Genomic DNA, 15,169 nt, shown 5'->3' with positions numbered 1-15,169 from the left:
CACAGGACTTCGTTCTATTTGGTAAAGTAGTAAAGGAGAATGGAGGTGAAAGGGAAAAAGTCCCAAACGATGAAGGAAAGTCCTTGGAGAAAACACCAGAAAAAGCCTACAAAAACGTAATTTTATATCCTTGTCAGTTTTCACTGGCCATTTTTAGTTGCTACCTCAGCTGTGAATAATTTTCATATTTGAATTTTCTTTAGTTTTTGTACTTGTTTGCTTTCATTGTGTATTTTCTTAGCTCTGGTCTAGTACGTAGTATAATGAAGGCAGGAATAAAGACCAGTTATCTGCAAATTATAAAAAGTAAATCCAAAAATATTGTGTATTAGTCATTTTTATCTTTGTGCCCAAGTGCCCAAAACCATTATATTATCTTAGTGCCCAAAACCAATCTAACAGAATACTATTTACATTTCTTTTTTAATTTAAGCAGCATTTGATACCTAAGTTACAACTACTGACAGTTTAGAGGCCAAACATGCATGAATTTGTCATAATTAGTTGTATTTTGTCACCTCAGGTGACACTGAAATTGAAGGAGGAAGCAACAACTTGCAACAGGCAGCTCCAAAGAAGTCAGTCACCGAAGCTAGAAGGTAAGATGGATTATCCATGTCAATACAACAGAATGGTTAATATGGGGCCTATTATAATTATTCTTTTGGTTTCCTGAAGGTTTCAGGAGCAACTAGTCATTCACAGAGCATGAGCATTACCCTGACTAAGCGGGGGATTGGTGTGTGTATTGACTGTCTCACGCTGGGCTTCTAGATCATAAGCCTCTGAAACTCCAGACGTATTCAGCCCATGCAGGGTTTGGTCAAATTTCAAGTTTGTTTTCCCATGTTGGCCCCAAAATTACTTGCTTTAAGAGGAAGACAATAAAACTAATCAAGGCGTCAGGTGGTCTTTTACTAGATAGCCTCGCTTAATGTTGACTTTGGGGGGAGGGGGGTTTAATACCTACCATCAGTGCACCTGATGCGGTGCACTTTAAGCATTTCTTACGTTTTTTTCAACGTCCTTTCAGCCCTAGCTGCAACCCCTTTCATTCCTTTTACTGTACAGGTACCTCCATTCATATGATTTCTTCCGTCTTACTTTCCACCTTCCCATAACAATTGTTTCATTGCACAACTACAAGGTTTTCCTCCTAATGCACCTTTCAAACCTTTTTACTCTGTTTCCTTTTGAGCATTGCATAACCTCATAGGTCGCACTTCATGGCCTTTGGCCCAAGTTCCATATTCTGTTCTTTATAAAGCAACTGCAGATCTCATTAGCAAGATCTTTTTACCTTAATATTGAAATTTAAGTAGTTAACTATTTTTCAGAACTGTGAAAGAAGGGAAGTAGATCCAAAATCATCTACAGCCTTCAAAAGTTTCCCCTCCCCGTAAAGGCAACCATAGTCAATAAAAATCAAGAAGTAAAGATTTGTTTCATACACAAATTGTAATCAGGGGCAGGATTTGACTAGCCTGGCTGTAAGCACATCACAGACTAATAAACTTTGATGTCACTCTACAACATACATTTAGGCCAAAGGCCAAGCACTGGGATCTATGAGGTCATTCAGTGCTGAAAGGGAAATTTAGAGTAAAGGCGGTTTTTGTTATAAGTGTGACAAGGAGGAAAGCCCAAAGTTGCACTATGAAATAATTGTTGGGAGAGAGTTGAAAAAGTAAGATGGAAGAGAGAGATTACAAATGGAGATACTGATAGTGGGATAAAAGAGGCAACTCGGGGCCAAAGGGACACTGCAGAGTCCCCTAAGTATTGTTGTACAGTGCAGCTCATGAGGTACACTGTTGGCACTACTCGCCAACGGAGGTGACGTCAGTGTGTTATCAAGGTTTGGCAAGCATGACGAGAGGAGGCTCTCCTCCATGTAGAGTGCCAAGCAATGGGGCAACTATGCCACTCATTGCCTAGAATCTAATATATAAATTTAATTCAGATTCATGCAAATTTAAAATATATATATATATATATATATATATATATATATATTATATATATATATATATATATATACTATATATATATATATACAGTGGTACCTCAAGATACGAATTAATCTGTTCCGAGACGGCCTTCGTATTATGAGTTTTTCGTATCTTGGAACAACATTTTAACATGTAAAATGGCTAATCCGATTCCAAGCCCTCCAAAAACCCACCCAGTAAATTATATTTCCAGGCCTAAAACACATGTTCTAGGTTACGACGAACGGAAGAAATATGTCTCCAAAAAGGCAAAATACTGTACATACTTGAGTAATATTCAACTGCATGTAATGTTCAAAACCCCATTTTTACTGCATATATTAGGACTTTAGCATATGTCCCTTAGCAATAAGCCTAGCCTATGTTAGCAGTTGCTACTGTAGCCTAGTCTATGATTCTGACATCTAAACTAAGAAGCTAAAAGCTTAGAATATGCCAATAAAATGTATAAATAATAATCAGTATGTACTCATTTCAAATAATTATTAATTAATCATTAACTATAATAAACACAAACAAAGAAAAAAAACAAACCTTCCAATCGATTGTTTACATTCTTACGAGTATCGAACGAGCGCCAAGCAATCATTTTTCCTAGCACACAGTAAGCCATAAATTGTCATTAATATCTCTCTTCAACTAATGAAACCACCAAACAGTATAATAACCCATCATTTCTATTCTTTATTCTATCTTTACCTAATGGAGATACCGAGTTACTGACAGCTGCAATGAAACATGCGTAATACGTAACGTAATAATAAAACAGAAGAATTCTAAAAAATACCTATTTGTTGGCAGACTGATTTATTTTATATTTTCTGATATCTAATTCACAATTTTTTTATTAAATGTATTGCATGTACTCATTTCAAATAATTATTAAGTAACCATTAACTATAATAAACAAACAAAAACAAAAAAAAGCTTCCAAACGTCTGTTTACATCCAGCACTTACTAGTATCGAACGATCGTCAAGCAATCACTTTTACACAGTAAGCCATAAATTTTCATTATCTCTCTTCAACTACTGAAACTACCAAACAGATGATAACCATTTTTATTTCTATTCTTTATTCTATCTTTACCTAATGTTTTTTTTCTTTTTAAATGTATTTGCATGAATAAGTTTTTCAATTTACAGCAACCTTTTACCAATAGAATACTTAAAGCACAAGGGGTAGATGCTGACCAATAGGAGAGCAGGACCTTATGGGGTGACTAGCATCAGGAACCAATGGGAGAGCGGGAGGATGGTGGCGAGTTTACTCAGTTGGCGGCGCGGGAGTTTTAAAATTGTTCTCGGTGGTCCGGGCGAATCTCGGGACTTTATAGCAACAACCTTTCGTATCTTGAAAACTTTTCGTATGTAGAGCAGTAAAATTTTTCGTATTGGCTTTCGTAACTTGGATTTTTCATAAGTTGAGCCTTTCGTATCTCGAGGTACTACTGTGTATATATATATATATATATATATATATTATATATATATATATATATATATATATATAATCTATATATATATATATAGTATATACAATGATCTGTAGTAAAAATGCAAAGCAAATAAAGAAATAGGGTAAAAATAAATAAGAGTTAGTTTACTTTAAAAACAACTTTAGTTTATTTATGTTGCAATTATTATCAGTTACCTCACTCAAGGACCTTGCATATAGTGAGGTAGCTCTTCTTTTTCTGGGTAAAAAAATGGGAAAGCTCTTCTTTTTCTGGGTAAAAAAAATGGGAAAGCTCTTCTTTTTAATGGAATAAAAGTGCACACGCTCTTCTTTTTCTGGTAAAAATGGACAAGCTCTTCTCTTTTTGGGTAAAAAAATGGGAAGCTCATACTATTCGGGGTAAAATAGTGAGCAAGCTCTTCTTTTTTGGGGGATAAAAAAAGTGGACAAGCTCATCTTGTTCTGGGTTTTGTTGTAAAACTTCTTGACAGGGGCTGCCGATTTTGGTGGGAGGTTGGTATGCCCTCCATCTGGTGAGAAATAACTCCTTAAAGGACAAAATGAAAATGAGTCCTTACTCTGTAGGTGGGGGGGGGGGGGGGGGATTAGTGCTGTTATTGTACCTCCCTTACAGTTCTTTGCAGGACAATTTGGGTATCTAGATGATACCTTCGGTATCTAGCTTGAGCTCCTTTTGTTCCTTTTACTGAATCTCTGTTACTATTCTCTTTCTGTCATCTTCATTTCCACCCTCTAATGACAATTTTTTCATGTGTAACTGCAAGGTTTCCTCCTGTTACAGCTTTGAAACCTTTTTGCTTTCAATTTCATTTGTAGCCTCTTAAATTATTATGTATTGACTGTACCTTTACAATTTATGTACTATTACATTTCAATCAGTGCTAACATAACTGGGTACCATTCACTAGTAGCCATTATACTACTAATTTAGGTACATATTGATGCTTTTAGTTATTTTCATAACATAAAATGACAGTTCATATTCACATTAGAATTTAAGTGTCATGTTGCAAATTACTTAGCTTTAAATATTATACAAGTAGATTGTTTCCATAAATTGTTAATTATGTTAAAAATACATAGCGTAGAATCTTGTACATACTTGCTCAAGTAAGTAAAGGTTACCATATTTGACGAAATTATTTTCATAATTTCCTTTTATCCCATAGACATAATCCATAGCAGAGTTGAAACGAATAAAGCAGAAAAAATAGTCCCAAAGGCTGAAGTAAAGCCCATGGAGGCAACGCCAAAAAAGGCAGATGAAAAGGTAATTTATAACTTTATCAGTTTGCAATGTATACATTTACAGTTGTTTCCTCAGCTGCGAATAATTTACTTCCATCATGTATTTTCTTAGCACTGTTTGATTGTGCTGGTCTAGTATAATGTAAGCTAGAATATAAATAGTTCTCTGCAAATTTTGTAAAAGTAAATCCAAAAGTTGTTTTGTATTTGTCATTTTTATCTTAGTGCCTGAAACCATTCTAACAGATAATTATTTACATTTTATTATTTTCAACTTAAGGAGCATTTTATACGTACAGTAAGTTCAAATTACTGACAGTTTAGAGGCCAAATGTGCATGACTTTTTCATGATTAGTTGTATTTTGTCATGACAGGGGGCCCAAACATTGAAGGTGGAAACAACTTACAACAAGCAGCTCCAAACAAGTCAGCAACTGAAGCTGGAAGGTAAGACAGATTATCCATGATAATTCAACAGAATGATTAGTATTGGGACCTGTTATCAATTATTCTACTGGACTGTAGCCCTCATGATCATTTATTGCTGGCACTAGTCCACCAAGGCTTCCTGTAGGTTTCAGGAACAACTGGCAATTCACAGAGCATGAGAGTAATCATGACTTTGTCAAATTTCAAGTTTCCCCCTCCCCCTCCCCCATTGACGGGCACAAAATCATTTACTAAAGGAGCAAGACAACAAAACTAAGAAAGGTAACAGGTAGACTTTTACTCTACAGCCTCAGTTAACATTGACTTGCTTTGGAGGGGAAAGGTTAGTGCAGGCAGCACGCAACTCCTGCGGTGCACTTTAAATGTTACTGTACTTAATGTTCTTTGCTATGTCCCTCTGGCCCCAAGCCACAACCCATTTCACTCCTTTTACTGTACCTCCATTCATATGCTTTCTTCCGTTTCACTTTCCACCCTCTCCTATCAGTGTTTCATTGTGCAGCTGCAAGGTTTTCCTCCTGATACACCTTTCAAACATTTTTAATCTCAATTTCCCTTTCACCGTTGAATGACTTCGTAGGTCCCTGCTCTTGGCCGTTGGCCTAAATTCTATATTCTGTTTTCTAGAAAGCGATTGCTGATTTAACTAGTAAGATTTCAGAACTGTTTGGTGGTAATAGTAATAGCCTTTCAAGAGCATTAAATCAATGAAAGAGGGGAAGGAGAGCCAAGATCGACAAGTGCTTTCAAAAGTTTCCCCATAAAAGCACCATGCAAGAAGTAAAAATTTGTTTCACACACAAATTGTAACTGGAGGATGGAGCTAACTGACGTAGCCGGCTATAAGCACATCATAGATTTTTGAACCATGACATCACTCTACAGCAAGTTTTGGCCAAGGACCAATTGCTGGGGCATATGAAGTCATTCAGCACTGAAAGGGAAATTTAGAGTAAAGGAGGTTTTGAGTGTGTCAGGAGGAAAACCTCACAGTTGCAATATGAAACAATTGTTAGGAGAGTGTGGAAAGTAAGATGGAAGAAATAGAATATGAACGATGGTTCAAAATAAAGGATAAAAGATATTACAACTAGGGACTGAAGATACCCAGCTGAGACCCTTAAATATTGTTTACAGTGCACCACATGAGGTACACTGATGGCACTATTCCCCTACTGGGATGACATCACTGTGTTATCAAAGTTTGGCTAGAATGATGATAGGAGGCTGTCCTCCATGTAGAGGTTTTCTTATGAGATGAGAAGGAGGAGGGTTGCTTGATTGATTTATAGATTTTAGGAATACATGTCAAGCACTGGGTCAACTAAGGCCATTCATCACCTAGAATCTAATATTGTGATATTAATTAAAAGCCATGCAAAATTATGAGATAAAAAGGGGAATAAATAAAGAAAAGTATGCAATGTCAAGCCTCCGTGACAAAGATTCTCATTTAGCTATTGCCTGTGATCTCGTCAGTTTACTCCTCCATTGTTTACCCAGAGTGGTGGGAAGTGAAAGTTGTAGCCTGTCCAGCTACATGTAGGTAACTATACTCTGTTTTTTTCCATCTGTCCATCCGCCTGTGGTGTTTTTGTATGGTAACACTGCGTCCCGGGCTTTAAATAGTTACGCTATGTGTTAGTTTTAGGTAAATAAAAGGATATCTGGGTGTACATTTGCAACTGAAAAGTGTTTTAATAATTTACTGTATGCGAATTACACCGTTAATATGCAAATTACACCGTTAATATTCGAAATAAGATATTATTATAATCGTTGAATGTAAGCTGAATGTAACTGTCTAAAGCCCGGGACGCAGTGTTACCATACAAAAACACCACAGGCGGATGGACAGATGAAAAAAAAGAGTATAGTAACAAACAAGGTGGAAAAGACAGAAACATGATAGAAAGGGAATATTAATGTATATTAGAAGTGGAAGAGAATGGGATAAATACTGAGGCTATGAATTGCAATCCTTTAAAGGGGATTTCTATCTTATCTCAAATTTCTCAGTCCGCACTATCGGCTATTAATTCTCTTTGCAATTTTATGTTCAGTCTTCATATTGCTCATTAGATGATGGTGAAGTACTGTCAGGTTTGGTACTATACTCGGTTTTTTTCATCTGTCCACCCGCCTGTGGTGTTTGCGTATGGTAACATTGTGTCGTGGGATTTAGATAGTTACATTCAGCTTACATTCAACAATAATACTAATATCCTATTTTGAATATTAACGGTGTAATTCGCATACAATAAATTATTAAAACACTTTTCAATTGGAAATATACACCCAGATATCCTTTTATTTACCTAAAACTTACACATAGCATAACTATCTAAAGCCCGGGACGCAGTGTTACCATACGCAACCACCACAGGCAGTGGACAGATGGAAAAAAGCAGAGTATAGTCGTTCATTCATTTATTCACTTCAGATCCTTTTTGGCTTCTCAGACCAAGGTATGTACTTTCTTAAAAGTTTATGTTTGACTGTAGCTTTACAGTTTACATGTATGTATTACATTTCAATCGGTGCTAACAAAACTGGGTACCACACACTTAGAGCCATTATAATACTAATTTTGGTATGTATTGATGTTTTTATTTGTCTTCATATGTTAAAAACATGTCTTCATAACATAAAATGACGGTACATACTCACATTACAATTTAAGTAACATCTTTGCAGATTACTCGGTCCAAAACATTATACGAGTGGTGTTTTTTCTGTAGGATTTTGATTGTGTTAAAAATACACATCGTGAAATCTAGTATTAGCAAAAGTAACAATTAAGTTTAATGGGAAAGTTTCATTCCCATATCTGAAGAATTTATTTGCCTAAATTCATTATTTTACAGATCGTTCCCTTAGCAGAACGGAAGTGAAGGAAGCTGAAGTGTCAGATGTAAAAATCAAGAAACACTCGGAAGATGTGAAAGTCAGTACAAAAACAGAGACGCTGCTTAAAAGTCAGGAAGGATTAGCAGAACTGTCTAATCTGCGTATGGATGTCAGGGACATGAAAATTGCTCTCGAAAAGAAAAGGGAAGAAAAGGCACAAACATCACTCAAACAATGTCAAGAAAAGACACAAACATCATTCAAACAACCTCCCACACCAGCTCTATTTTCATCTTCTCCTCCTCAACCAGTATTCTATTCTCCTCCAGAAGTATATTCTTCTCCTTCTCCTCCTCAACCAGCATTCTATTCTCCTCCAGAAGTATATTCTTCTCCTTCTCCTCCTCAACCAGCATTCTATTCTCCTCCAGAAGTATATTCTTCTCCTCCTCAACCAGTATTCTATTCTCCTCCAAAAGTATATTCTTCTCCTTCCCCTCCTCCTGTAGTTTTTTCTCCTCCTGCACCAAAGGTCCCTGTTGCCACTCCAAAGCCATCTGCTCCCTCAGGGTATGTGCACGTGAGGGAACATTACCGACAAGGTCATGAAGTGAAGGGTCACTGGAGGGGCGACACTTGGGTCGAACCGTACTATCGTCAAGGTCATACAGTCAGTGGTCATTACAGAAGGAAATGATATCTGAAAGAGATTTTTGCTAAGCATTTTTGTAGCAAATCAGTTTGCTGTCGATTTTACCCTAGGGAGTTTATATTTTATGCTATCGTGAAATTCTTGTCATTTATCACCATATCACTAAATAGTATAAGGCTGAGAAATTCTATTTCTCATCAGTAAGGAAAGTAGATTTATAACAAATGTAGAATTAGATGGAAAAGACACTGGAGCAGGAATGTGCAGTTTCTATTTTGAAATTTACCCTCCCAAATTCTGGATCAATGAAATGCATGTTAAGTGTATGTTCTTTTGGTGAGTACTTAGCTTCTGTTTCATAATGAATAACAGTAAGTCATCGTGCTAACAACTTATCTGAAGTGTTCTTTATCCAGTTTCACCATATTTAAGAAAAAGTGATTCTTGCAGCTTTGTTAGAATCCTGGTGAAAATGTTATTCATGGTTCCTATGTTATTTTATTGTAATGTTATTTGGACATCAATGACCACTCTTGGTGAAACCTGACCTTATGGTTTGCGACTAGTTACTATTTTATTTGAATTGCCATCTCTTGTGATTGCAAACTGGAATTGGTGCATGAGACAGTGGGTTACAGTGAGACCTGGGAGTGAGGGAAGTGCACAAATTGGAATACAGATTCCAAAACATCATACTGGATAATAAGCAGCAACAATGATTATATATATTTTTCTATACTAATGACCTAATTTTGTTAAGAGTTAATTTGTTAAATGTGGAATTTAAGCAACTGTCCCTCAGAGGTTATGCATTTTCATGTCAAGTTGTAACTTAAGTTGTATCAGTAGTTACCTATGCGTAAGATAATAGTTATATATAAGATATGGAATATGATTGAAGACTGGTTGTATTGACATATCCTTGGTGAATTTGCATAAACAAAGCAATATTTATGGAACAGCCATCTTGGCTGCTGTTATTGTTTTTCTTTTCTTTTTTTCCTCCAAATTGGGCTTCATGGTCTAAATACAGAAGTCATCTACCTGCCGGTCAACAGAATACTCCTGCAATGCCCTTAATGTATGCCACATGGTGCACTGTAAGCAAAACATCATTTCCTTGATTTACTGGCCCTCTTTTCTTTTTGCTGTTCAACCACTCTAACAACCTCTTTCTACTATGTTGTGTGAAATTTACTTTTACCCTGTTGAACAGAATATAGAATTTAGCCCAGAGGTCAATTGGTAGGACCTATAATGGCATTCAACTTTCTATGTTGATATCTCGGCCATTAATGTAACCAAATATTGCTCAAATCAAGTTCCTAAATTCTGTTGCAAGACCCAGTAACTCCATTTATAATTAATATAGTACATGGAAACAGAGCAGCGAGAAGATCAGAAATCCTTTCTTCTCTTTATTTACACAAACCTTTTGGGAATCCTTTCCTATCTTTAGGGCGACTAATAGAATTAGCTTTTACAATAATTAGAGTATGCTAAAATAAGCTAATAATTATAAGAAACCTATTAATGTAGTAATATAACAGTCGCTAAGCTAAAAAACAATAAAGACTACAAAGCGAATTTAAACTATAAGTAAATTAGAATATACATAATACAGTGAAATAACATAAAAGTGCAAAAAATAAAAACAATAGGAGGGGTTCTTTTGTACTTCCTGTTAAAGGGGGTTGGCTGTTAACTAAACAGAGGCCAGAATAGTCAACGACTATTTAGAGAGAGAGAGAAAAAAGGGATGGATGGTGAGGGGCTGTTTAAGATGTGAGTAATAGACAGGCAATACGTAATGGTGTGAAAGTAGTTTGCTTCTTTAAGGGAAGCGACAGTTTCTTGATGTAAAGGTTTTAAAGGAAGTTTGACCGAGTATTTTGAAATTGTTGTGCATAATGTCAGTTTGACACGAGTTTGAATGGTTTCTTATCGACGAAAATTCTTTTGATTTAAAAATACAGCCATTGCGATAACTGGCACCGCTATGGGATTCGATGCGGACTTTTCGTAAGCGTTGGGTAGACCCGTCGTAATTTCCAAAATTACATTTTCGACAAGTAAATTATAGGCTGCCTATTGTTAACCGGTTTTAACACAAACTTTAAATTAACATAGTTACTACATACAGGTGATTATGGCTATTATTGCCAGTTCACGTCTAAAGGCTGCACTTTCCACATGGCAACGAAAAATACATTAATTTCTTTGGAACTTGAGCACATAATAAACTGGGTTGATACATGTGAGGAATTCCTCTCACAACGATTTTATTTTCTAATGTTTTTGTGTATTCACTTGTTTCCATGCTATTTGTCTTTTATTATAGTTATTAATGTCTGTTTCATAAGAAATTATTGATTGATTTTCACTGCGTAATGCCGTCTGTCAGGTAATCGACAGACAAGAACTATGTTACTGTATTTGTATTCATGTGAAAACCAAATGCATTCGCATGCCCACATATTTGGTAAAGATATGTACGTCTATATTGCATGATATAATAAGGGTGAAAGAACCACATCTATTCGAGAATGACACTTAACATTATTTTATTTGATTTTGCTATGTTCTAGTATGTAGTATCTGTGGTGCGCTTAGCACCGAAAAGATGGTTTTACACAAAGACGAAGTCTTTTGACATAAACGTCAGTAGACGTTTTAGTAACGAAGTATAATTACTCTTTTAGTTATGATAATTCATTTGTCCTTATATATATATATATATATATATATATATATATATATATATATATATATATATATAATAGAAATTGCTCTTGGTGAATGTATTGCGCATATCACGTATGGTAAGAGTTGAAGGTGTCATTGGGTCTTGTTTGTGCCTCTCGCCAGAGAAGCCGTTAGGAGAGGTCAAAAGATCGGGAGGGGAAAGGAAGGGTAGTAGTTCGCCCCTCTGAACACTCCTTTGCGTGCCCCTCTAGGGGTGTGTATGCGTATGTGCGTAGTACACTGTATGAGTGTGATATCGCCCAAAATTCTATTGATACACACCACCAATTAATTCACTACATTTAATAAATATGTTGAAATTGCACACTATTATATTTGGAATTTATTTTTGACAACGAACTTTATAATTATTGTAAAAAATTTTATGTTCATGAAAACCTCGTAAGTCAGTTCTGCATTCGTGGTAATTGTATAACTTGTCTCTTTTTCCCAACAAAACCCGAATGCAGGACGAAACGAACAGCTTCTTGGCTCAACTTTTGAGGTGTTGTGTAGTGATGTGTTTGTGGATTTAGAAAGGGCGATTGCCCTGATTCTTTGAATTTTGTCGTAATTTGTTTAATTTGAGTGCCATTGGTATACAATTCCCCTTGAGTGATTAATTTCATTTGTCACTTATATGTTATTACTCTTTGATATGTTTAACTTTTAGTTATTAAATTAATTTTAACTTTACATTTATCGAATGCGTTTCAATATCCTTCGATTTTGTTTCATTTTCCCTATGTTTCAGTTTTGTGGATGGTGAATATAAATTGATCTGATAAACCTTTATTGTGTTCATACTTTAAGGTTATGCAAATAACTTTTAGAAACGAGATAACACAGCGGTCCTCTAAGGTCTGAAAATCAACCCGTGAGTACTCGCAACATTTAGAGAGAGAGAGAGAGAGGCGCGTACCTCTCCTCGTATCTCGTATAGCGATTTAGATCTGAGTTCATGTCTACAAGGACTGCTCAGTAAGTGAAAGTACTTAATTGTGGTACTATTCATTAATGATATTGGTGTGTTATCCTCGTTATTAATGAATTGGGTTGAGAGATATCTCCCAGTAATTTAGAAACCGCAAAGGGAGTTTTGTGGAGTTGTTACGTAAGGCTTTTAGCGGTTTTTGACCAAGTAACAACGTTAAGCATAATTATACAGTCCACTATAAGTCCATCTTTTTTGCTACAATACATATTCTTTAAAAACATTTTAGCAACTCTGCTTAAGAGGTCAGAAGTGCATTGTAGGCATTTCTTGAGGTTTTTTGCAGCGTGCCTTCGGCCCCCAGCTGCAACCCATTTCGTTTCTTTTACTGTACCTCCTTTCATATTCTCTTTCTTCCATCTTACTTTCCGCCCTCTCAAAACCATTGATTCATAGTGCAACTGCAAGGGTGAAACATTATATTCCACCGCATGGAACTTCTGAATTTGTGTACTGGTCTCAGCCGTTTACAAAACGAATTAATGGTTCTCTCGCATAAAGCTTTCACTAAATTAAAAACACTTTGAGCAACACCCCCAGCTTTTTTTTAATAAGAACGATTTATGGAACCTTTGAAACTGTCCAAACGGGATGACTTGATTTTATGAAGCCTGATAAGGGGAGGGAACTGTCATCTTAGACCAAAGGGAATACGTCAACAAAATGACCCAAATCCTAAATGGCAATGTATGTACGTATGTATGGTATTATATTATTAAATATATATATATATATCTATATTATATTATAGTAATTATATATATTATATTAAATGTATATAATATTATCAGGTGTTTTAACCTTAAACTTCACCCCTCCCCCACCCCCAACTTACCCAGTGTGAAGCAAGGAAAAGGGAAACTGCATTCATGTGGCAGAGTTAATTATTAAGAGCAAATTCCACAGCTCTTAATGAAACGGTTGGCTTAGATAACCGGATGTTGTAAGCCATTTCTGGGCTCAGCTCGTGTCGGCCTATGAAAGGATCCTTAATATCATTCTTTCTAGGTAAAATTAATCTAAAATTACCAGAGAAAAACAAAATTAAGAAAATGTCAGTAAAACTGACTCGCTCACTCTTAAAAAGAAGTGTCGGTATGGTAATAGGGGCGAGTGTGGAACACTACCACGAGACAATAACCAATTAGAACTTCCAATCAGAATCCCCCCAAGAGAGAGCTGATACCAACGGGCGATGCAGTCGCTACTACTACTACTAGAGGACGCCACGGACAGCAGCGCCCCTAGCGGACATCCTTAATTTTTAGCGCTAGCGTCAAGACGCATTTTTCCTTGTGCTGTGTTATTTTCGGGATTATCCTTTTCTACCATCATGGAACGCTCTGCTATTGCTACGGCTAAGTTAAGTAACTCATAAGTAATGTTTTACCTCATTTTGTCTTCCGGGTACCAGTATTTTCCTCTTAAATAGGTCATATACGGTTCCCCGGTTGCCTCGTGGTGGCGCCATGCTGCCTCGTTAAGAATTCCCGGTCCTCCATACTGGGACTTCTTATACTTATGGGCTTACTATATTGCGTTCATTGTTTTTTACATCGAGTTTTAGCTAGTTTAGCCCTCCTACCATGTCTTTTAGTTTGGTATTTAGGGCTATTATTATTATTCCGGCCCAGCATCCCGGCTCTTGCTCTTCATCGGCTATCGCTGGCTCCGAGTAGGCTTCTGTTTCTTGGAACAGTCTGCCTCCTCCTGGGCTTCTTTTTCTTTTACTAAAAGTGTCTTTTCCATCTTTTCGATGTATTTATTTATTATATTTAGGGTGTTAGGCTAGCCTAGGTGCTTGTTCCTTGTATTGGTACAGTCTGGTTCACGTGGCCCTCTCACGGTTGTGTTGCTCGCGGCCTAGGCCACTTGCGGTCACGTGTTCCATCGCACCTTACCCTGCCCCTGCCCTCCCTCTCTGGTATAGGGAGGGGCTGGGGGACCCCTTGGTTGTCATGACAACCTCAGTCGCCTTCTCTCTCTCCCTCTCTGAAGTGACCAGGGGTTCCTCCCAGCAGGGGGTATAGGGCGACCACTCATGAGGTACCGGGTCTCCGAGCGGGTAGTCGGTGAGGCGGGGAGGAGTAGGCCATCCCTCCCCCCTCTCTCTCTCCCGCCGTGTTACGCCGAGACCTTCTCCTCCCCCCCTCCCCAGTTGCTCAGCCACCTCCCTCGCTATAACGAAAGGAGCCTTCCGTCGCAGCCGGGGCACCTTTGGTTATAGATTACTGGCTCCGCTAGCGGGCGGGGTGGGCACTACTAGTGGTCGGTTGCTTGCCTACTATATCCTTACTTATCTCTCCCCCGCTACCGAAGGGAGCTTGCTTCTTACCCGTGCACTCTTCTAGTAGACGGGTGGAGAGAGGTTTTGTATATTATTATTATAATTATTTTAAGGATATACCCTAATTTTACAATGAATTGTGTAATGTTATTATTATAAATTTTCTACCATACCCGCCATTTTACGTCGTGGTTTCCTTTTACCACCACTCCTGGTTGGTTTCCCTTTGCGTCTCCGCCATCAGCGGAGCTATAGCCTAGGGCACGCAACCAACCTGGTTACCACACGTATTTTGGCGGGGCTCTGGTTTAATCTAACTTTATCGCTCCGGCACCAGCGGAGCATCTGTTAGACTGTAAGTGTGTACCTGGTACTCATGTATCTTTCCACTTACAGGCTACCAACTGCCAGGTCCCAGCGTGTAACGCGACGCTGTTCGACCCTGCGGCCA

At 37.4% G+C, this 15,169-nt stretch overlaps 1 protein-coding gene across 1 annotated transcript in view; it reads left to right on the top strand.

The window, feature by feature from the left end:
- Positions 1–12,139, top strand: part of LOC135214812 (uncharacterized) — a 92,274-nt gene extending 80,135 nt beyond the window's left edge. Inside the window, exons 9-11 of the mRNA XM_064249192.1 lie at positions 4,661–4,761; positions 5,115–5,187; positions 8,058–12,139. Coding sequence (XP_064105262.1) covers positions 4,661–4,761; positions 5,115–5,187; positions 8,058–8,737 — 854 coding nt within the window. The 3' untranslated portion in view covers positions 8,738–12,139. The remainder of the gene's footprint in view (positions 1–4,660; positions 4,762–5,114; positions 5,188–8,057) is intronic.
- Positions 12,140–15,169: the final 3,030 nt, after the last annotated feature.

This window comes from Macrobrachium nipponense, chromosome 19 (genome assembly GCF_015104395.2).
Source record: "Macrobrachium nipponense isolate FS-2020 chromosome 19, ASM1510439v2, whole genome shotgun sequence".
NCBI lineage: Eukaryota > Metazoa > Arthropoda > Malacostraca > Decapoda > Palaemonidae > Macrobrachium > Macrobrachium nipponense.
This window is presented reverse-complemented; position numbering and strand designations above follow the sequence as displayed.